We start from the raw sequence: 22,357 nt of genomic DNA, 5'->3' as shown, positions 1-22,357 counted from the left end.
GGTTATTTATTTATTTGAGGGAGAGAGAGCGAGCACTAGTGGGGGGAGGAGCAGTGAGAGAGAGAGCAGCAGGAAGCTCCATGCGGGGCTGGATCCTGGAACCCCAGGGTCACGACCTGAGCCACCCAGGCGTCCCAAGAGACAGCCTCGTAACACTGTGGTCAGGTTTGCTCTTAAGGGGTAAGGGTAGAGTGCCTGTGTTTACTTCTGGCCCATTTCTTGACAGTATTATTGAGCTATTTCTTAATGGAGTACTAAGGCCTTTGGCAGCCCTCCAAGATTAAAAATTACTGGTCACAAGTTAGAAACACTTGCATTTGACCCATCTCAGTGTATGTTTTTTTTTTGTTGTTGTTGTTTTTAACTTTTTCTATTAATGGGAGACCGATTCCAAATATCACTTTGGATTTATTGTCTCTTAAAAGTATGTCTAAGATTCATACAAAGAAGAATTAGTGCTTCACATGGAGGACTATTTTCCTTGTTGGAGAAAGTACACGCACATGGTAGAAAGTTTGACTAGTGTGAGAGTGCATGTAGGGAAGAGTAAGCCCCCCACCCTGAATCCAGCACCCCACCTCTCTCCAGAAGCAACCATGGTGATCAGCCTATTAGTCCAGAGATGGTCGGTGTGCATATAAACCAAATGTCCCTGTGCTTATTCTCCTTTGTTTTTTCTCAAATGTAAAAACACCATACATACTATTCTGAACCTTACTTTAGAATATATGTATATATATACAATATATATATATTGGAGTGTTTCCTATCAAAATTTGTACATACTTGATCTAATGAGTAGAATATTTAAAATGCCCTTGTCTACTGAAATGATTTCTGGTTCAGGAAAAAAACACACTTCAATCCTATTCTCATTTTCTTCTTTCTTCTCATTTATTTGACTATTATTTTTTATAGTTTTAAATTTTGGCACTTCTGTGGTCTGTGGGGTATTTCTGGTGGTCCTTATTCCATTTTCCTCTTCTCTGGGCAGGATTTTTAAATGCCTACTGACAAGATTTCAGGTGAAGTGGATCTGGGTTCGTGATAGAATGTAGGTGAGGAAGAATTTAGAGGAGAAAAGTAATACAATAACCTATGGGAGCAAAGGTAAACTTTATCTTTTAAAGGATGGAAGCAAACGATGTAGGCTATAAAGACTTGTAACCTCACACTTAAGGAACTGTCGGTTCTCCTGATACCCATGGAAGCGGGGATGTGCAGCCAAGGAAGAGCCCTTTCATTACACTTCCCTGTTCTCCAACCTCATAATGCTTAAGCAGGCTTATTCAGTCTGTCATTCCTTAAAGTTGTACTTCCATTTATCATGCCACGAGTGGGATGACTTGTCCTATCTCTTTTTGGTGTTCAGTATTTAGTTTTTTAAAACTCCTGCTTCAAAATTTCTAGTGGCAGCCTCCTCCTGTTCTTTTTTCCAGGGACACCTAACACACAACAATGTCTGCTTATCATCTGTGTTTGTGAGTGAAGATGGGCACTGGAAGCTCGGAGGAATGGAAACCGTCTGTAAAGTTCCTCAGGCCACGCCCGAGGTAAGCCAGGGGATGGGCCCCCTGTGTCATGCAGAATTTTTGATAGCATTTTGGTATGTGGTTTTTACCTGGGGATTTTCCTTCAGTGTTAGAGTGATCTTAGATTTGGAGACTTGACTTTTTTGTCAGTGCTCATATTCGCAGAACGGTAGGGGTTTATTCTTCAGAGGGGCCCCAGCCTTCATTTCTTCTTGTCTCCTCATTTGGTAGCTGAGGAACTTGAGACTGAGAGGTAACCTGGCTCGGTCAAATTTTTAATTAAATGTTCCTGCCTTCTGCTCCTCTACTACCCTGTACTTAATCACACCACTTAATGTTTAATATTGAAATTACCTTTGTGTGTCTATTTTTTTTACCACTGTTTGACTTCGTGAGGGTGTGAGAGTCTCTTATATTTGTATCTTTACATCTCTCCCTAGAATAGTGCCTGGCATGCATCAGGTACTGAAGAAACGTTCATAACAACCGTCACGTTGTCCAAAGTCACACGCTGTGTCCTGACAGCTGGAGTTAGGACCCGTGCAGCTTATTAACTCCTCCCAGTGGGCTGTGTTGTTGCTGCCTCTGTACCCCGAACTGGTTTTGTCTGACCAAGATCTACAAATTTCCCTCCTAGGTTGATGAACCTTCCTCTTCTGTTTTGTTTCTTGTTTTCACCATTTTGCATGTTGCCACTAGACTTGCTCTTTCTGAAAAACAGAACAAAACAAAACCAACCCCATCCCGGCAGCTCTACTGAAGTGGCAGCTCGCGACCTGCTGGCTCTGTCTGGTTTCCCCTGTTCTCTTGTGGGGCTTCCACACATGGGCCATGTTAAGTGTGCACCTTCCTGGGCTCTTGCCCAGTTCAAATGCTACTTCCACCACAGAGATGCTCCTGTGGTAATATTTCTGCCCTAGTCGATCCCTTTCTTCTCAGAATTCACCTTACATCTAATTAGTATAACAGCACGTAATTCATCCTGTGACCAGTGTTCCAAATTCTTTACCATGGCGTGGAAGGCCTTCCGCAAGCTCTTCCCCAGCCTCCCTTCAGCGTCACGTACCACTTCCAGTTACTGAGCTGCACTCTGGTCTCCCCGAGTTCTCGCAGGGGTGGTTCTCCCATGCCCTCTTCTTCCCTTGTGTGCCCTTCTGTTGCTGGGATGCCTCGCTTCCCCCGGGCTCTCCGGAGAGTGGAAGATGAGCTGAAGTCTCAGATCTAGCTAAGTCTCTTTGTGAAGCCCTCCTCGGGGTATTCCCTACCCAACGAAATTCGTCCCTCCTTCTGTGCTGCCATGGCACTCAGCACATCACTGAAATTCTTAATTTACGTTCTAGGTTGTGAGCACCCGGCTGGGGGCAGGGAATTTACCATATTCCTTTTGTATTTCTCGTGCCGTAAGTGGTGTTTGGGACATAGAAGCTCTTGAAAAATAATCTTTGAATCAGTGAATGAATGTCCTTGATCTGTGGATGTCATCTCTGTAGCTAATAAGGTCCTCAACTTTGGTATCTCACGTGGCAGTGAGCCTTAAGATTGACTTGATTCAGTCGGAAGATTAATAATAGATTTGTTCTATGCTAGAAAAGCCTTTTATTTGTTAATAACTAGGCAGGATGAGAAAGACGTATTCCTAAGTACTAGTGGAGGGAAGTGAGACGCAGAGATGCCTCTGAACAGCAGAGGGCGCCCTACCCGGCTGAAGGGGAGAGGCAGGGAACTAACCTGTCTTCCACTGAGCCTCCTGCTGTGCCAGGTACTGTATTCACGTTTTTTAATGAGCAAGATTTCCCATGTGCGTATTTAACATGTGGCATTGGTGTGAAGGCTTCATGCTGCTGTTTCCATTGCTGGTTGCTTCTGTAACTTGCTGTAAGAGATTGGTTCACCAGACCTGTGTATGAATTATTTTCCTTAATTTATTTCTCTGTCTAGTTTCTGAGGAGTATTCAGTCAGTCAGAGACCCAGCATCTATCCCTCCTGAAGAGATGGTAAGATGACATGCTTCAGCTGTAACGAAGGCTTCTTTGTGTAACTGAGTGTGCAACTTAAAAGAACCTTTCGTCTGCCCCCTCTTTCTTGGCCAAGCTGCGGACGCCTCAGAATGCCTTTGGCTGGACAGCTTCTCAGATTAATCTTATCACCACAGCAGGGAGCCTTTTCCCTGACAGTCCGCTTACATTTTTGGTGGTACGGACACCTAGGATACCGTGTAAAGACAGGGTTGGTGCTTCAGACCCATTTCAGGGTCTTTGTATTTTGCTGGAAGCCCGAAGAGCTGGGGACGCAACACTCCAGCCCTTCCTTTGCTTCCCCGAAGCCATTCATCGGCCTGTCGGTTATTGGTTAGGACGCCACGAGACCTAGAAGAGTGATGATTGGCATTAATAATCTTGAGTGACAAAGGTTCCATCCACAAATTTCCCTGGTAGGTCGATGAACCTTTCTATTCTGTTTTGTTTCTTGCCTTCACCACCAGCTGCTGGTGAAGATTGTATTTACCAGTAAATACGAAAGAAGTTGCTCCCTCTAAATTTGTTTTTATAACTGCTGGAAACAGACTGCGATCCCCAAAGACATATTTAATGTGCTTTACAGGAAATACAAACCCAACTACAAACTTGAGTCTAGACCTAAGACTTGAAATAAATCCTGTTGATCCAAATCAGCACTATGTGTATGTATTAGTGTTTTTCAGACGGATTTGTGGTTTTAAATCAAGTTGTTAGAGGTTCTGACAAGCATTTTGAGAAAAAGGAGTAAAATAGAAAATATCATTAAGTGCTGTAGGTAGTAAGGCTAAGTATTGTTTTATGAAACTTTTGTTTCTGTTACGTGGGTCTTTATGCATATGTGTGTATATTACCCCCACTAACAGTAATCATAATAATAAACGTTTTAAAAATCTGGTTGCAGTCAAAAATATTTTTGAAAGCCACAGACATATATCCTATTTAGGCCTTTTGTTTTCTTTTTGCCCTTGTTTGATATTTTTAAATCTTTGGTAAATTCCATTCACTCATAGTGTAGAAGCCTGTAAGCGAGTGGATGGTACTGTGAGGTTAGCTTGGAGTCTCATAAATGCAAACATGGGAGAGTGCTTCAGAGAAAACTTAGATCTGGTTTATAAGGCAGATTCTCTAGGTTTAATGATCTTTCCTGCTTTCAGTCTCCAGAATTCACAACCCTGCCTGAGTCACACGGACATGCCCGGGACGCCTTTGCGTTTGGGACATTGGTGGAAAGTTTGCTCACAATCTTAAGTGAACAGGGTGAGTCGGAGTTGTACTATTGCATCCACAGAATAAGTAGGAAGGTCATTCGCAGCCTGTTCTGTGTGGATTCAAAGGACCGCAGTCTTTGATCACAATAAGGAATCTGTTGCTTACCACATAACTTGTCTAGGGCAGATCTTAACAGCAGTGAGGAAAGAAGCTCTGATTTCTTTATTAAAAGCATTTTAAGTAGGAACCACCTTCAGCTCTGACTCTTAAGTATCCCAGGTTACTCTCGTGATACTTACTGGGATTGGTTCTTGTGGTCTGAAGCCTCTGTTCCTTAGTCAGCCACGTAAATGAACACTGTTAACTGATTGATGTGGAACCATCTGAAGGAAAGAGGAGGATTCAACATTTTTTATTAATCTAAATCAAGCTTAGCATTTCTTTGTCTTTATTCTTTCCAAGTCCTTTTGATATTTTTCTTCTTAATATAATGTACTTATTGCCTTTTCTTTTGTTGCCCCGGAGAGCCCAGGCTACTGAGCACATTGTTTTCTTCTCTTTTGAGCTCTCCAGAGGCACGCCTGGAGCCTGCTTCACTCTGCTCCAGCACCGCCAGCCTTCAGGTGCCCGCCTGCCGCCTGGCCGGGGGTGCCTGCCCCGTGAGGCCCCTTGCTGCCCGGGATCGCACTGGGCCCAGGCTTCGTGCAGCTCTAATGCAGTTTCTTTCACCAGGTGTCTGCAGTGTTCTGAAGTTACAAGCATCATTCAGCTGCTGGCTCTAAATTGTCTCAGCCTAAAAATACTTGAGAATTACACCCTTAAGGCCCTAAGGCCGCCCTTGTGGGGATGAACTTACTACCCAACTGTGTCTGGAATGGTGGCAATTATGTACCATCCTTGGGAGATTAGAAAATACAGTCATTCCGATAACTTTTCGTTCTATGGATGAGGAACCCTGGTGGGAGAGGCCCGCAGACCTGCCACCTATTCAGCCGTCTTTAGGCCTGAGCTGAGCTAACCCGGACAGCCGGCCTGGACGTGAGGTGGCTCCGCAGGGCAGCCCCGGGGGGTGGGGGGGTCGGCTGTGTGAGCAGGTGAGTTTTCTACACCTGCCTTGGAGTCTGGCTTCTGCTTAGCAACAGCCAGGGCTTTGTTTGTTTGGGCTTTTACAGGTTGGTTTTTGCTCTCGTCAGTCTCCAGCTATAGAGGTCCTGGAAAGAGGGAGAAGGCATTGGAAACTAACTGTAGCTCTGGATTTCAGTTTCAGCGGATGTTCTCTCCAGCTTTCAACAGACCTTGCACTCAACCTTGCTGAATCCCATTCCAAAATGTCGGCCAGCGCTCTGCACCTTACTGTCCCATGACTTCTTCAGGTGAGGGCATCTGGCGGCCTTGGCTGGCTGTTTCCCTGCGGCTGGCCTGCTCTCGGACCTGGCGTTCCAGCCGTGGGGTTTGGGGGCCCCGGTCACGCGGTCCCTCCTGTGGTTGCCGTTCCCTGTCAGGAGAGGTTTAAATCACGTCCACGTGGGAAAACAGAGGGCAAAACTGGGCTGCCTCGGGTTCTTCTCACAGGAAGTTTGAGAAATCTTTAACTCTGGTGAAGGCTTGAGTTTAGAAGTTACAGCCAGGTCCCCTTAGGACTTGGGTTGGCTAGCGGTTTGCAGCTGTAAAGGAATTGAGAAACTCTCTACTGCCATCGTGTTCTTGATAAGAATTTGTCATTGTTGAAAATTTTTCTTGCTGTGGGGAAAGGAGCTCATTTTTCTTCAGGCAGAAGATTGTCTTCTTGGTTTAGTAATACATGATGGAAGAGAAGCACAGAAGTCTAAAGGGAGGGCACGATAGAATGGTAATACTGTCGCTGGATTCAGAGATGTTTTTGAACCTCTCTTCAAGGTCAGTTTTAATTATGTGTCCTCCACCTTTTCATTTCCACGACCCAAAGGTTAATTTCACAGTCGCAACTTTTATTAGCACAATTGATCTTATGTCCATTTTGAAACGAAAGACCCTTACTTGTTTGCAGTTGGAGAGCTGAGAAAAACCAGAGTGGAGGGAAAGCTAACGTTCTCCTTGGAGGGGGTGAATTACCTCTAGGGTAGGACAAGGGGCCATATTATTAAACAGGGCAGAGAGGTAGTTTCACTATAGCTATTAGGATTTTATTTGTCATTTACATTTCAAAGAAACTGTTCAAAACCTTGCCCATTACAAGATTCTTCTAACCAAGGCATTTCTGTGTCCTTTTGGATAATATCGTACCAGTATTTTATTTACCTTGATATAAGATCTCTACAAAGAACAACCCTTTACAGTAAGTAGATTATCTCATCACTGTGTGGTAAGAGTTCTTTAGTAAGAATTGTACTTTAAGCAGAGATGGGAGAGAAAGCCAAAGCCCACACCAGCTACCTCTTCCTGAACTCTGATGGTTACCTGTGAGACAACTTGATTAGACGTCAGTTAAGACATTTGTGTTTTTTCTCTGCTGCTAAGCCAGAGGGAAAGAAAGGGGTGTCTATGTAAGATGTGGAGACTCGGGGGGCTGCGTGCGGATGGCCCAGCAGCCTCGTCCTGTAGGACGGGAGCACGGGAGCAGCACTCCCTTGGAGCTGAGCAGTGTGCAGCCTCACAGGCCCTGTGGGGAACCCACAGCCCCTCCCCCTCCCCCCTGCCTGGCTGAGAAAATGGCTTCACGGCTTCGGGCAGGAGCAATGGGAAGATTCCAGTGACTGGCACGAGAGATGCCTCTTTCTCCAACCCTCTCAGAGTTCTTACTTCACTAGAGCAGACTGGAGATTTCAACGACTGTTTGCAGTGCTTGATCACCCCAATACCACTGCTCCCAGGACAGTTCATTTCACCACATCCTGTTGCAACAAAAGCTCAGACGACTCTTGATTGCTCAAACCACCGGGTTTGTGGGTGTCTGTTTACACACCGTGTGCGTTGAAGCATGTATCCTCTTCACAGATCTCTTTGCTGTTCTTAAAATGCTGGTTTCTCTGGCTGGTTCATAGCATTTGTCTCATGAGCTACTTAGTTATAATAGTCTTCTAAGCGGCCCGGGAGAATGTTTCCTTGAATATTAGCATAGTGTGGTCTGTGCTTTTGGCTTCAGTATTTAACATGCCTTCTCTAATCTATTGTCCTGCATATTTTTTTTTTCTCTTTGGCATTTAGGAATGATTTTCTAGAAGTTGTGAATTTCTTGAAAAGTTTAACATTGAAGAGTGAAGAGGAAAAAACTGAATTTTTCAAGTAAGTTCACAAAGTGAAGGGCTTAAAATTCAGTAACTTGGATTAAGTCTGTGTAATCACTTCGGGTGTTCTGGAGAGATGAGTCAGACGTTTACTTTCTCGGGCCAAGGTTATTGGATGTTTACTGTGTGTTGGCTTTCTGCTAGGCCCTGGGATGGACAGATGGTTCTGGTGGGGGAAACATGCAGACTGGTAGTCCTTAAATGGTGATAGAGCTTGCAGGGGGCGTCCTGAGACCCCAGAGGAGATAGAGGAGGTATTCTAGGCAGTGGGAACGAATGCACAGAGGCAGGGCGCGGTGCGTGCTGAGCCTGGCACACCTGGCAGCTGGGTCCTGTTGGAGGGCAGACTCCAAGGCAGGGGTGGGTGAGAGGTGGGCTCCCTCGGGTGGGGCAGTGAGAACCAGTGACACTGTTGGTAGGCAGTGGGCTTCAGGCATCGAAGCCGTGGCAGCGGGCTGTGAAATGGTTAAATCTGCCGAGGCGGATCGCTCTGTGGTCTGTGGAGGGCACGGATTGATTTCTTAGGGACCTGGATTGGTTGGTAGACCGTGGCAGGCGTCGATGGTACAGCGAAGACACAGACCAGAAGGACTTCCACCGTCAGATTGGCAGGCCCTTAGGGTGATCCCAAGAGCGTTAGAGAATCCTGGAGGAGAGGCCCCAGCGCGCCCGGAACGTGAAGAGTTTGGGGTCAGGGTGTCCCTGCCCAGTGTGCGGGGGGCTGTAGACGGACATGTGCACGGGCATTTGGCCGGGTGGGCCTGAGGCCCGGGAGAGACAGCGGCGGCCACGGAGCCAGCAGTGAGGACCAGGGTGCACAGCCTGCCGTCGGCGACAGTTTCCCAGAGCAAGCGGAGGCGTGGGGAAGACCGAGCGCCCAGACTGTAACCCTGGGGCCGCCGCCCAACCTCGTCCGGGGGTGGCTGACCAGTGAGACAGCAGTGGTGGTGACGGGAGGTTCGGAGAATGCCCGGAAGCCTGGTGGTCCCGGCAGAGGCACGTTCGGAAAGGTCGGGGGAATCCCTGTTCACTGAGGAGTTGGGGGAGCAGCGGCGGCCTCATCTGAGGAGGAGCCGTTGGAGCGGAGGGAGCCAGGCCGCAGTGAGCTCAGAAGTGAACGGAAGGTGAGAAAGTGGACTGGGTAAAACCTCCTGAGAAGTTCGGAGAAGAGAGAACACAGAATAGCCGAAGAAGGGAGTGGAGATGGTAAGGACGTGTTTAGGACGCAAGAGATGTGAGCAGGGGTGTAGGCTGAGGGAGCAGGGCTTGGGGAAGAGAGCTGTGGCCCCGGAAGAGGTCGGGCTGTGGGGTGACAGTGGCTGGGCGCAGTGGGAAGTACGAGGAGGCCCCGCGTCCCGGGGACCTGGGGAGGAGGCGGGGACGTAGACCCGTTAGGTCACGGTGGCCTGTTTGCTCAGGCAGTAGGAGGCAGGACGGCCTGCTAACGGCGACCGTGTAGGGGGAGGTTACCACTGTTACTTCTAACACCTGGGTCTTTTTTTCTTTTTTTTTTTTTGGAGAGAGAGAGAGACAGAGAGCAGGGGTTGGGGCAGAGGGAAAGGGAGAGAATCCGAAGCAGACCCCCGCCCTGCAATGCAGAGCCTGACACGGGGATCTGTCTCATGACCCCGAAATCATGACCTGAGCCGAAATCAAGAGTCAGCTGCTTATCCAACTGAGCCATCCAGGGGTCCCAAATATCTGTGTATTCTTTTTTTTTTTTTAAAGATTTTATTTATTTATTTGACAGAGAGAGACACAGCGAGAGAGGGAACACAAGCAGGGGGAGTGGGAGAGGGAGAAGCAGGCTTCCCGCGGAGCAGGGAGCCCGATGCGGGGCTCGATCCCAGGACCCTGGGATCACGACCCGAGCCGAAGGCAGATACGTAACAGCTGAGCCACCCAGGTGCCCCCATCTGTGTATTCTTAACAGAATGCTCTTACATGTGTTATTTTAGGAAGTTTAGTAACAAAAGCCTGTATTTTTTTTACTGTGGGAACTCTAGATAATCTTATATCCTACATTTTTTTAAATTTGAAGTAAGTCCTTTTAACTGACTAGGAAGCTTCTGGCTTATTGGGGAAAAGGAGGACACTGGTGCTGCAAATAAGGGGCAATTTGTTGAAACCTTTCATAACTCAGATCGGAGCTTGTCTGTGTGCTGGCAGCCTGGTCTCACACCCGCTGCATTTTTCCTAAAAACCTTGGAACCACCTGTTCACCTTCCCTGGCCACATTCCACAGTGCCTCACTGTGACAGAAGTCGGAGAGGGCTGTGTGTGTCTGAAGTGTACAAGGAAGCGGATACAGTGTCACCACCAGGTTCCCAGGCTCTTCTTCTGTGCCCTCAGATTCCTGCTGGACAGAGTCAGCTGCTTGTCAGAGGAGTTAATAGCCTCACGGTTGGTGCCTCTTCTGCTTAATCAGTTGGTGTTTGCAGAGCCGGTAGCAGTTAAGAGTTTTCTTCCTCATCTGCTTGGCCCCAAAAAAGGTGAATTTTTTTCAAAGGATTATTGGTCATTAAGGAGTTTGGGCATTATTAGTCCTTATTTGAGCCGAGTGAGATTACTGCCTGGTGTAGTTAGATATGTCTCTAAAAACAATTGTTGGCCCCTCAGGTGATCATTTTGACTCAGACCTGGTACCAGAGCCCACTGGGTAAATAAGGAGCATCTCCTGGAGAGTCAGATTTACTGTAGAAGGGTAGCATATTGAAAAATACACACACACACACACACACACACACACAGGTAGGACTAGAATAGGAGATGCACATGATGGAGTTTTAGGATAAGGAATCCATCTTCACAGGACTTGCATTTGCAGTTAGGCCTGTGCTTTCTGACTTCCCAAGAGCAACCCATTTATTTTGTATTTTCAGTGGAAAGATTGAAAAGCATGGAGATCACTTTCCTACTTAGAACTTCTGTTTTTTTCTGAATGTGAAATGAGGTTGTTATTCTGATACTCTAACTTTATAAGCACTGCAGATGGTAACACCTCAGGCTAGACAGGACAGCATTAACAGTCTGTAGGATCTCGTGTTAGGTGGAATTCTGCCTTCAGAACTTTTCTTTGAAGATCTTGATCCAACAAAGAAGCATTATAGGTAACTATTTTACAACATAGAATTTCCTTATATTCTTTGTCATTCCCCGACTTGTTTTTTTTCATCGACGTATAGTTGACAGCGTTACGTTAGTTTCAGGTGCACAGCACACTGTCCAGTCCCTGAATTTTTCTTTATAGCTCAGTCATTCTCTTACTCAGTAGATCTTAGAGGGGGTGCTTCTGAATCACCTGGGGAGCTTTTTACAAATTTTGCCTGCATGACTCTGGTAGCGGGACAGAGCCAGGGCAGGACTCTATCGATATATATTTGTAAGGGTCCCCAAATGATTATGGTGGGTGTCTCTGATAACCACCGCCATAACTAGCAGGAAGAGAGGATCACCCAGCTTCAAGTCCCGTTGTGACACTTACCACCTCCTGGTTTAGCAGATAAAATTGAAGCAGCAGTATTGATCTAATCTAGTGTATGAAATTCCTCATTGACTAAACAGAAACATATACAGAGTTACTGATTCAGGAGTCTATTAAAATATAAGCTTTCTTTGTTGCTGATTAAGTCTGGTAGAGTATTTCAAAAATATTTCTACAAGGTCCAGTGTATTGAAGATAATTGAGCCTTGAGTAATTGGGGTCAACCAAAAAGGTTTCCTTTGGTTTGGGGCATAAGAATTTAGAAGAGTACTTAGACTGTGTGTCAAGCTGTGGGCTCAGTTTATGAATTATCCTTTGTGCTCCTTTCATGGAAATGACAGTTTGCCTTTTCATCTGTAACTACCTCTGATCTGGGGTAGACAGCGCACGGGGAGACACCCCTTGCCTGCTGTCGCCGGCCCTGTTCCAGTCGCGGGTGATCCCTGTGCTGCTGCAGCTGTTTGAGGTGCACGAGGAGCACGTGCGGCTGGTGCTGCTGTCTCACCTGGAGGCCTACGTGGAGCACTTCACTCAGGAGCAGCTGAAGAAAATCATCTTGCCACAGGTCAGAGATGGCCGGCGAGGAGGGCTGGGGAGAGCGGGCACGGCTAACGTGGGGGCTGAAAGGAAGCCAAGGGTTTGGAGCAGGAAGATCCTCGCTTCGGAGGCTCTGAGCAGCAGCTGGGTTTCAAAGCTCCTGGCACACAAAGGGCTGGAATCAGATTGCATTTCCATTCCCCTCACACAGGCAAATCAACTGAACTAACATATTTGGTCTTAACCTGGGAAAACTAATTCTGTTTGCTAATTCTTTGGGGAAAAGGAACAGGAATCCTTTGTGGATGCTTTGTGACAGAAACTGTTAAGTGTCCACAATTAAATACCATAAAATAAATTATAACTGGGGAGCATGAGATGATTCGGACTCGTGGTTTCCAGCCTATTTCTTAGCCGCTGGGGAACTGTGTAATGATTCCCCCGCGCGGGGGATCCAGCTTTATACTGGTTTGCTGGGACTCATAGAACAAATTACCACAAACTGCCTGGCTGAAAACAATAGAAATCTGTTCTCTCCGGGTTCTGGAGGCCGGAAGTCTGAAATAACCGTGTCTGCGGGACTGTGCTTCCTCTGAAACCTCTAGGGGAGAAGCCATCCTTGCTTTCTTCCCCCTTCCTGGGAGCTCCCGGCAGTCCTTGACTTGGCTTGTAACTGTGGGTCATGCCAATCTGCCTCTGTTGTCATGTGGCCTTTTCCCCTCTGTGTCTTCACTTGGCCTTTTTAAAAAGACACAAGTCATTGGATTTAGGACCCACTCTAACCCAGTGCAACCTCATTTTAAGGTCACATTTTGGGTGGATGTGAATATTTAGGAGACAGTATTCAACTCAGTAGAAGGTTTTAAAAGATTTTGTCAGCCGTGTAGTAACTTTCAAATAATTTGTTTGCCTATGAGATTAATTGATTTGCAAATTATTCGTAAGACCTGGTTTTATGCCACGTCTTATGCTTGGGTCCTGGGGCCATAGAGGTCTATAACACCTTGCTTTCAAGGAGCTAGGAGGTGGGAAAGATAGGTGTTTGTTATCTGTTGCTGTGTCACAGACCACCCCAAAACTTAGTGCCTGAAATCAACAGTCATTTTTGTCTCACAGTTCTTTGGATTGACGGGCTCAGTTTGGGGATTCTTTCGTTGCACATGATGTCAGCTGACGAGCAGTCCCCTGGCACCTTGGAGGGGATGGCTGAAAGGCTAGGTTTAGCCGGGCCTCTCTTTCCATGTAGTCTCAGGACGTGTCAGGGCCTCTGTTCCCCTTTGTCATATCTCTAACAGTGTAGGTGGACTTCATACCCGGCTGCCCAGGGCTACGGGAAGCGCCAGAGCGGCCTTTCTGAGGCACAGGTTAGGAATGGACAGTGTCACTTCTGTTCCAGTCTCTTGGTTCAAGTGAGTCGTGCAAGTCAGCCCAGGTTCGTTAGGTGCTGGTTTACACAAGCACATGGGTACTAGGGGGACCATAGAGCGGAGGGGCTGGCTTTAGGGCCAAGCAACCACAAGATAGCACGTTGTGTTACTGTTACCCTGATGTAGTTGTGTCTGAAAATGTCGAAGAGAGACGGAGCACTCTCACTCTGAAATGGAGTTCTCGTAGGTCTCCGAATTGACACTGAGCTGAGCCCAAAGATTGAGTCAGCAGTGTGTGAAAGACAACGAAGGCTCTCCTCTGTAGGGGAATAACTTGGCCAATTTTTAAAAAAAATATTCTGTTTGAGAGAGAGAGAGAGAGTGCGGGCGCAAGTGGGGACGGGCAGGGAGAGAGAATCTGAAGCAAACTCCACACTGAGCGTGGAACCTGACCTGGGGCTCGATCCGACAACTGCAAGATCACGACCTGAGCCAAAACCAAGAGTGAGATGCTCGACTGACTGAGCCACTAGGCGCCCCACTGGGCCAATATTTACGTGCTACAAAGTTCACTTTGGTAGCAGTGTGGAAGATGGACTGTAGAAAGGGAGATCAGGTAGGAAACTATTAGAACAGTCCAGCTAAGAGAAGGCAAAGTCTGGGGAGGATGTGGGACAGTGGTTATGGGAGAGGGACATAAAAAGGGTAGAAGGGTAGGACTCAGCTTCTCATGAGAGAGGCAAGGTTTGAGGATGACTCTTGGATTTGTGGCTTGGGTGGTTTGTTATTTTATAATTACCTTAGTGGTTGGAATTCTAATCATTTTCGAAAGAAACACACTTTATTTGTACAGCTTTGTTTTGAGAAAGTGCCTGATTTGTTAGCATTGGACCTGATAATTATCTTATTGAGTCTTGTTGGAAATCTTGATCTTAGATAAATGAGGTAACTAGACCAGAAAAATTAAGTGATGAGTCAAGTCATAATGAGAATTCCTAGAAGGAGCTGGCGCCAGCACCCAGGATTCCTGGTGCCCATGATGCCATGCTCCCGCCACTGGGGGGGCCGGTTACCCTGGCCCTCTGTCTGTCTGGCCGGTGCAGGTGCTTTGCACGCCATCTTCCTCACACAGGTCTTTGCCGGTTCAGAGCAAAGCTTCTCCTGAGACCTGCAAGTGACTTGTCGTAGTTCAGTTTCTTTTGGTTGCAAGTAACTGAAGCCCACTTAAACGAGCTAAAGCAAAAAAAAAAGACTTTAATAAAAGGATGTCAGAACTGCCTTACATGGAAATCAAGTGCAGCTGGGACTCAGCCACATGCTCTTCATTCCTTTCCTTTCTCTTTTGATCTGTCCCACTTTTGACTTTCCGAAGACTAGCTTTCATTGTTTGATGTACACATGGCCAAACATGGTTGTCCCCATAGCTTCCAAGTTTATTGTCCATAATTATAGCAAGCCACAGGTAACCAGTTTCTCCACATTCCAGTTAATGCTGGAAAGAGATCATAGTTGGCTCAGTTTGGGCAGGTGTTATGTGCATCAGATACAAAGACAGTTTTCCAAGTCCTATCCTTTTGCATGTGTAAAGCTGGGAAGAGGGGCAGGGGCTAGGGACGTAAGCGTGAGGGACGTAGACAAGTGGTTCTAAGTGTGCTCAGTAGACACCGCCGCCTGTCTCTGAACTGTGTTTATGGTCCTGCAATGACGTGCGTACAGATAAGGAGAATGAACATGTAAAGCGGTCTTTTAATTGAGATATAATTTACATATAACCTATTAGTTTCAGGTGTACCACATGATTCAGTATTCGTACATATTGTGAAATGATCACCACAGTAAGACTTGTTAGCATTTGTCACCATACATAGTTTACTAAATTCCTTTTTCTTTGATGAGAACTTTTAAGATTTATGTTCTTAGCAACTTTATGCAATACAGTAATATTAGTGATAGTCACTATGCTGTATATTCCATGCCCATGACTTTTTTTTTTTTAAGATTTATTTATTTACTTGAGAGAGAGAGTGAACACGGGGAGGGGCAGAGGGAGAGATTGGCTTTAGCGGACTCTGCTGAGCGTGGAGCCTGACACGGAGCTAGATCTCACAACCCTGAGATCATGACCTGAGCCGAAACCAAGAGTCAGACACTTAACCGACTCTGCCACCCAGGGACCCCTGACTTATTTATTTCATAACTGAAAATTTGTACCTTTTAACCCCTTCACCCATTTTGGCCCCTCCTTACCATCCTCCTTCCTGTCTCTGGCACCACCAGTGTGTTCTCTCTATGAGCTTGTTTTGTTGTTCTGTTATTTTATTTTTATTTTTAAAGATTTTTAAATTTTGGGGGCGCCTGGGTGGCTCAGATGGTTAAGCGTCTGCCTTCAGCTCAAGTCCTGATATTGAGCCCTGCGTTGGGGCTCCCTGCTTAGCTGGGAGTCTACTTCTCCCTCTGCCCACTGCGCCCCCTCCCTCAGCTCATGCTCGCTCGCTCTCAAATGAATAAATACAATCTTTTTTTAAAAAAGATTTTAAAATTTTAATTAAGTAATCTCCACACCCAACATAGGGCTTGAACCCACAACCCTGAGATCAAAAGTCGCACGCTCCACTGATTGAGCCAGCTAGGTGCCCCTGTTTTGTTCTTTTTACATTCCACGTATAAGTGAGATCATATGGTATTTGTCTTTCTCTCACTTATTTCACTCAGCATAATGCTCTCAAAGTCTATCCATGTTGTCGCAAATGGCAAGATTTTGTTTTTTATATGGCTCAGTGATACTCCTGTATGTATGTGTGTATAAAATCACATTTTCGTTATTCCTTCGTCCATTGATGGATACTTAGGTGTCCATATCTCAACTGTTGTAAATAATGCTGCAGGGAACATGGTGGGGGGGGTGTTAAGTGTAAATTAAGTATAAGTTAGTGTTTATGTTTTCTTTGGATAAAATCCCAGAAGTGGAATTGCTGGATCTTATGGTAGTTCTTTTCCTTTCTTTTCTCTTTCTTTCTTTCTTTCTTTTTTTTTTTACTTCTTGAGGAACCTCCATGTTGTTTTCACAGTGGCTGCACCGGGGCTCCCTCTTCCCACATCCTCACCAGCACTGTTACCTCTTGTCTTTTTGATAAAAGCCATTCTCATAGGTATGAGGTGATAGCTCATTTGTCCTGATACATCACTTTGACAATATCATTGACTGTACTCCGCATGCAGTGCCTGTTATTTCCATGACTTACTCAGGCCGTAATTGGAAGCCTGAGCCTCCCACTGGCCTTCCCCCCTTGTGCCCAACCTTGTTCGCCCTCCCCTCTGGCAACCATCAGTTTGTTCTCTGTATTTACAGGTCTGATCCTGCTTTTAGTTTGCTTATTCATTTGTGTGTTTTTTATTTTTTTATTTATTTTTAAAGATTTTATTTATTTATTAGAGAGAAAGAGTTCAAGCAGGGGGAGCAGCAGGGAGAGGGAGAAGCAGGCTCCCCACTGAGCAGGGAGCCCAACGTGGGCTGGATCCCAGGACCTTGAGATCATGGCCTGAGCCGAAGGCAGATGCTTAACCGACTGAGCCACCCAGGCATCCCTGTTTTGTTTTTTAGATTCCACTCATGAGTGAAATCACATGGTGTTTGGCTTTCTTAGTCTGACTTATTTCACTTAGCATAATCCCCTTTAGGTCCATCCATGTTGTCACAAATGGCATATCTCATCTTTTGTTATGGCTGAGTAGTATTTATATATGCTGCATCTTTCTTACCATTTGTCTCTTGATGGACACTTAGGTTGTTTCCCTGTCTTGGCTATTGTAAATAACATTGCAGTAAGCATGGGTCAAATTAGTGTTTGGTATTATTTCTTCTTTGAATGTTTAGGTATAATTCACTTGTGAAACCGTCTGATCCTGGACTTTTGTTTGTTGGGAGTTTTTGGATTATTCGGTCTCCTTACTAATAATCAGCCTGTTCAGATTTTCTGTTCCTTTATGATTCAGTCTTAGTAGGTTGTATGTTTCTAGGAATTTATCCATTTCTTCTATTTTTCTAATTTGTTGGCATGTAATTATTCATAGTAGTCTCTTATCCTTTGTATTTCAGTGGTATCGATTGTAACATTCATTTCTGATTTTATTTGCGTCCTCCTTTTTTCTTGATGTGTTTAGGTAAGGTTTGTCAATTTTGTTTATCTTTTCAAAGAACCAGCTCTTGGTTTTGAATTTTTTTCTTTTGTTTTTTAGTTTCTATTTCGTTTTTTCATTTATTCTTTTTCTAGTTCTTTGAGGTATAAAGTTAATGTTTGAAATTTTTTTGTTTCTTGAGGTAGGCATTTATCACAGCGAATTCCCCTCTTAGAACTGCTCTTGCTGCATCCCATAAATTTTGGTGTGTTGTTTTTCCATTTTCATTTATCTCATAAGGTTTTTTTTTTCTCCTTTGATTTCTTCTTTGACCCATGGGTTGTTTAGTAGCATGTTTAATCTCTATGTAGTTGTGAATTTCCCAGTTTTCTTCTTATAATTGATTTCTAGTTTTATACCATTGTGGTTGGAAAAGATGCTTTGATATGGTTTCAGTCTTCTAAATGTATTGAGACTTGTTTTGTGGCCTAACATGTGATCTGTCCTGGAAAATGTCCCGTGTGCACCTGAAAAGAATGTGTTTTCTGTGTTTGGATGGAGTGTTCTGTGTGTATCTGTTAGGTCCATCTGGTCTAATGTGTCATTCAAAGCCCTTGTTTCCTTGTTGATTTTATGTCTGATTTATCCATTGATGTAGGTGGGGTGTTGAAGTAACCTACGATTACTGTTACTGTCAGTTTCTCTAGGTCTGTTAATACTTCTCTATGTATGTGGGCACTCCTGTGGTGGGTACATAGGTATTTATTAATTATTATATCCTCTTGTTGGATTGATCCCTTTATCATTATGTAGTGTTCTTCTTTGTCTCCTGCTGCAGTCTTTGTTTTAAAGTCTATTTTGTCTGATACAAAGTATTGCCTCCTCAGCTTTTCTTCACTTCGAGGTGCATTGAATATCTTTTTTTAGTCCCTTCCCTTTCAGTTAGTATCTGTCTCTAGGTCTGAGTGTGTCTCTTGTAGGCAGCATATTGTGGGGTCTTGTTTTTTATCTATTCAGTCACCCTGCCCCTTTTGATTAGAGCATTTAGTCCATTCACATTTAAAGTAATTATTGATAGGGCGCCTGGGTGGCTCAGTTGGTTAAGCGACTGCCTTCGGCTCAGGTCATGATCCTGGAGTCCCTGGATCGAGTCCCGCATCGGGCTCCCTGCTCGGCGAGGAGCCTGCTTCTCCCTCTAACCCTCCCCCCTCTCATGTACTCTCTCTCTCTCTCATTCTCGCTCTCTCAAATAAATAAATAAATCTTTAAAAAAAAAATAATAATAAAGTAATTATTGATAGATATGTACTCACGGCCATTTTTAAAATTGTTTTCTGGTTGTTTTTATAGTTCTTCTCTGTTCCTTTCTTCTCTTGCTCTCTCCTGTTGTGGTTTGATGGTTTTCTAGTGTTGTGCTTGGATTCCTTTCTCTTTTACTTTTTCTGTATCTATTACAGGTGTTTGATTTGTGGTTACCATTAGGTTCACATATAAAATCTTATGTGCATAGCAGCCTATGCTAAGTTGATGGTCACTTCAGTGCTTTCTTTAGAACGTTAAGTTTGAACTTAATTTTTACTCCCCTTTTATGTATATGAGGTCATATTTTACATCTTTTTTTGTGTGTTCCTTGACTGATTTTTGTAGATCATATTTGATTTTACTTCTTTTGTGTCTTAACCTCCACATTGGCTTAAAAGTGATTAATCTACTGCTTTTACTATATATTTGCTTTTACCTGTGAAATTTTTTCCTTTCATAATTTTCTTTTTTCTTTTTTTTTTTAAGATTTTATTTATTTATTTGACAGAGAAATAGAGAGCACAAGTAGGCAGAGTGGCAGGCAGAGGGAGAGGGAGAAGCAGGCTCTCCGCTGAGCAGGGAGCCGGACGTGGGGGTCGATTCCAGGACCCCAGGATCATGACCTGAGCCGAAGGCAGCTGCTTAACCAACTGAGCCACCCAGGCGCCCCCCTTTCATAAGTTTCTTACTATGGATTATGTCCTTTTCTTTCCACTCAAATAACTCCTTTTAACATTTCCTTTAGTAGGAAATGTAAAAGGCCAGTTTAGTAGTGATGAACTCCTTTAACTTTTGTCTGGGAAACTCTGTCTCTCCTCCTATTCTGAAAGATAACCTTGCTGGGTAGAGTATTCTTGGTGGCAGGTTTTTTCCTTTCAGTATTTTGATTATCATGCCATTCCCCCTGGCCTGCAGAGTTTCTGCTGAAAAATAAGCTCATAGCCTTATGGGATTTTACTTGTCTGTAACTGTTTGCTTTTTTCTTGTTGCTTTTAAAATTCTCTCTTGATCATTACTTTTTGTCATTTTAATTATAATGTGTCTAGGCATGGATCTTCTTAGGTTAATCTTGTTAGAGGGCCTCTTTGCTTCTTGGACCTGGATGTCTGTTTCCTTCCCCAGATTAAGGATGTCTTCAGCTATTATTTCTTCAAATAGGTTTTCTGCTTCCTTTTCTCCCCTCCTGTGGGATTCATGTAATGCCAGTGTTACTATGCCTGATGATGTCACTGAATTCCTTTAACCTATTCTCATTTTTTATTATTTTTTTCTTCTTGCTGTTCAGTTTGGGTGCTTTCCATTACCCTGTCATCCAGGTCACTGATCTGTTCTTCTGCATTCACTAATCAGCTGATATTTCCATTAGTATATTTTTTATTTACTGAATTCTTCATCTCTGATTTTTTTTTTTATATTTTCTACCTCTTTGTTGAAATTCTGCATTCATCCATTCTTTTCTCAAGTCCAGTGAGTATCTTTATGACCATTACTTCGAGTAAGGCATTTTGCTTATCTCCATTTCATTTAGCTCTTTGGTTGTGACTTTGTTCTTTCATTTGGGACATAATCCTTTGTTTCTTCATTTTCTCTCTCTTTCTACATATTAGCGTAGTCAGCTACATCTTGAAGGTAGTGGCCTTGTGTGGAAGAGGTCCTGTGGTGCCTTGAAGTGCATTCCCTGCCAGGTCATCGGTCGCAGGCGCTCCAGGGGTGTCTCCTGTGTGGGCTGTGTGTACCCTACTGTCGTGGCTGAGCCATGTCTGCCTTTAGCCCAGTCAGCTCTAGTGACCCACTTTGCCTGCTGTGGGCACACTGGACAGTGCGGTCCCTGCACTGTTGAGAGGCCGGAAGCTGCTGTGGGCTCATTGGTAGGTAGGGCCAGCGGTCAGACTACGTATCTGCAGTTAGCCCCTCTGCCACAGGTATAGGCTCTTGTCACTCTGTCTTTCGATTGGAGTATTTAGATTCTCCAAGAATTTGGAGAGTCCTCTACAGCCATAGCATCCTGAACCACCCTGTCTCAGCTGATCCGACACTAAGCTGGGTCAGGCCCGGTTAGTAGTTGCTGGGAGGTCTCCTCGGAATACTGGATGCTGTCAGCTTAAAAGAGCTGAGATCTCCAGAGCGCTCAGCTGCCTTTGGTCCTGGGGCAGGAGCAGACCAGCATCATGGACAAGTCTAGAACCTTTTATAGCAGTTTAACAGTAATTTTGTTATTTCCAGTGTATTTATTTTTGTTACTGTATCTTCAACAATGTATCAGACCGTGATTGATTGGGAGGGGAAAATACTGGTTCTTGACCACAGACAGATGGAGAGCTACTGACCTTGGACACCTATGTAAGAAACAAAGTCATCTGAGCAAGCAGTCTGATCGCAGCCCAGCCGCTTGTTTATGGGGAAAGAAGACAGGCAGCATGGCTGTGTACACTTACTACCTGATTTGCTCCTAGGTGTTACTGGGCTTGCGTGATACCAGCGATTCCATTGTGGCAATTACTCTTCACAGCCTAGCAGTGCTGGTGTCTTTGCTTGGACCAGAGGTGGTTGTGGGAGGAGAAAGAACCAAGATCTTCAAACGCACTGCCCCAGGTTTTACGAAAACGGTCGACCTTTCCCCAGAAGGTAAAAATGATTAAAAAGTATAGCTTTTTATTTTAAATGTTTAGATTTTTGACATTATACAAATAATGCAGGTGGGTTGTCTTCAGTCAAATGATACAGAGAATGGTAAAGAGTAATTTCCCTCTCCCAGTTCCTTCTGGGTGTGTAAGGTAACCAGTTTTAATAGTTTAGTGGCAATCTTTTCTTCCCTTTTTCTTCCCCACAAAGACACACAGATGTATCTTTATACACACATGCCCATATATAGGATTTTTTAACAAAACAATGAGAAAATACTATGTGCAATTCTGCAACTTAATTTTTTTGTGTAGTGGCTTATCAGGGACTTGTCTCCAGGTCAATACATAGAAACAACACCTTTTTTGACAGCTGCCTAATATTTCATTGAATTCATTCAGTGGTATCCCTATTGATGGATATTGCTTTCATTTCTGGATGTTACATTGCTGCAGTAGAGGTCTTTTATGTACCTGTATCTTTATGTAGTTTGGCTTTTATTGCTAGAGGATAAAATCCCAGAAGTAGACCTACCAGGTCAAAGGGTATATATTTAAAATTTTAATAGATACCATCTGGCACGTTCTAAAAAGTTTGTAGCAACTTGTAACACTAGACGTTTAAGTTTTTCTGATGTTGATGGCCTTTTAGGTAAAAAGCTGTTGATTTTTAAGTACTTCAAGAAATCCTGATTTCTGGTCTGTTCTCATTGGATGTTACATGGGATGGAGCAGTGATTTCTGGTCTTTGTAGGCTGTAAAAGTCAAGAATAAGAATTTTATATCAGAGTCATTGCTTCCTTGGTCCTTGGTTTAACCCTGACTAGGATGGTGACCTTGTTAGGAAACGCAGATCTTGGATTCAGTTCTCATGGACGGTGAATTTGATAGCACAGAAACAGTCACA

At 44.5% G+C, this 22,357-nt stretch overlaps 1 protein-coding gene across 6 annotated transcripts in view; it reads left to right on the top strand.

The window, feature by feature from the left end:
* The window catches only part of SCYL3 (SCY1 like pseudokinase 3), a 41,787-nt gene that overhangs the window by 14,948 nt on the left and 4,482 nt on the right, over positions 1-22,357 (top strand). For all 6 annotated transcript variants that reach the window (XM_036097972.2, XM_078077939.1, XM_036097970.2 and 3 more), the window contains exons 4-11: positions 1,440-1,553; positions 3,471-3,527; positions 4,706-4,808; positions 6,022-6,133; positions 7,944-8,021; positions 10,376-10,515; positions 11,888-12,072; positions 21,283-21,454. In XM_036097972.2, coding sequence (XP_035953865.1) covers positions 1,440-1,553; positions 3,471-3,527; positions 4,706-4,808; positions 6,022-6,133; positions 7,944-8,021; positions 10,376-10,515; positions 11,888-12,072; positions 21,283-21,454 — 961 coding nt within the window. The remainder of the gene's footprint in view (positions 1-1,439; positions 1,554-3,470; positions 3,528-4,705; positions 4,809-6,021; positions 6,134-7,943; positions 8,022-10,375; positions 10,516-11,887; positions 12,073-21,282; positions 21,455-22,357) is intronic.

Source organism: Halichoerus grypus, chromosome 7 (genome assembly GCF_964656455.1).
Source record: "Halichoerus grypus chromosome 7, mHalGry1.hap1.1, whole genome shotgun sequence".
Taxonomy (NCBI): domain Eukaryota; kingdom Metazoa; phylum Chordata; class Mammalia; order Carnivora; family Phocidae; genus Halichoerus; species Halichoerus grypus.
This window is presented reverse-complemented; position numbering and strand designations above follow the sequence as displayed.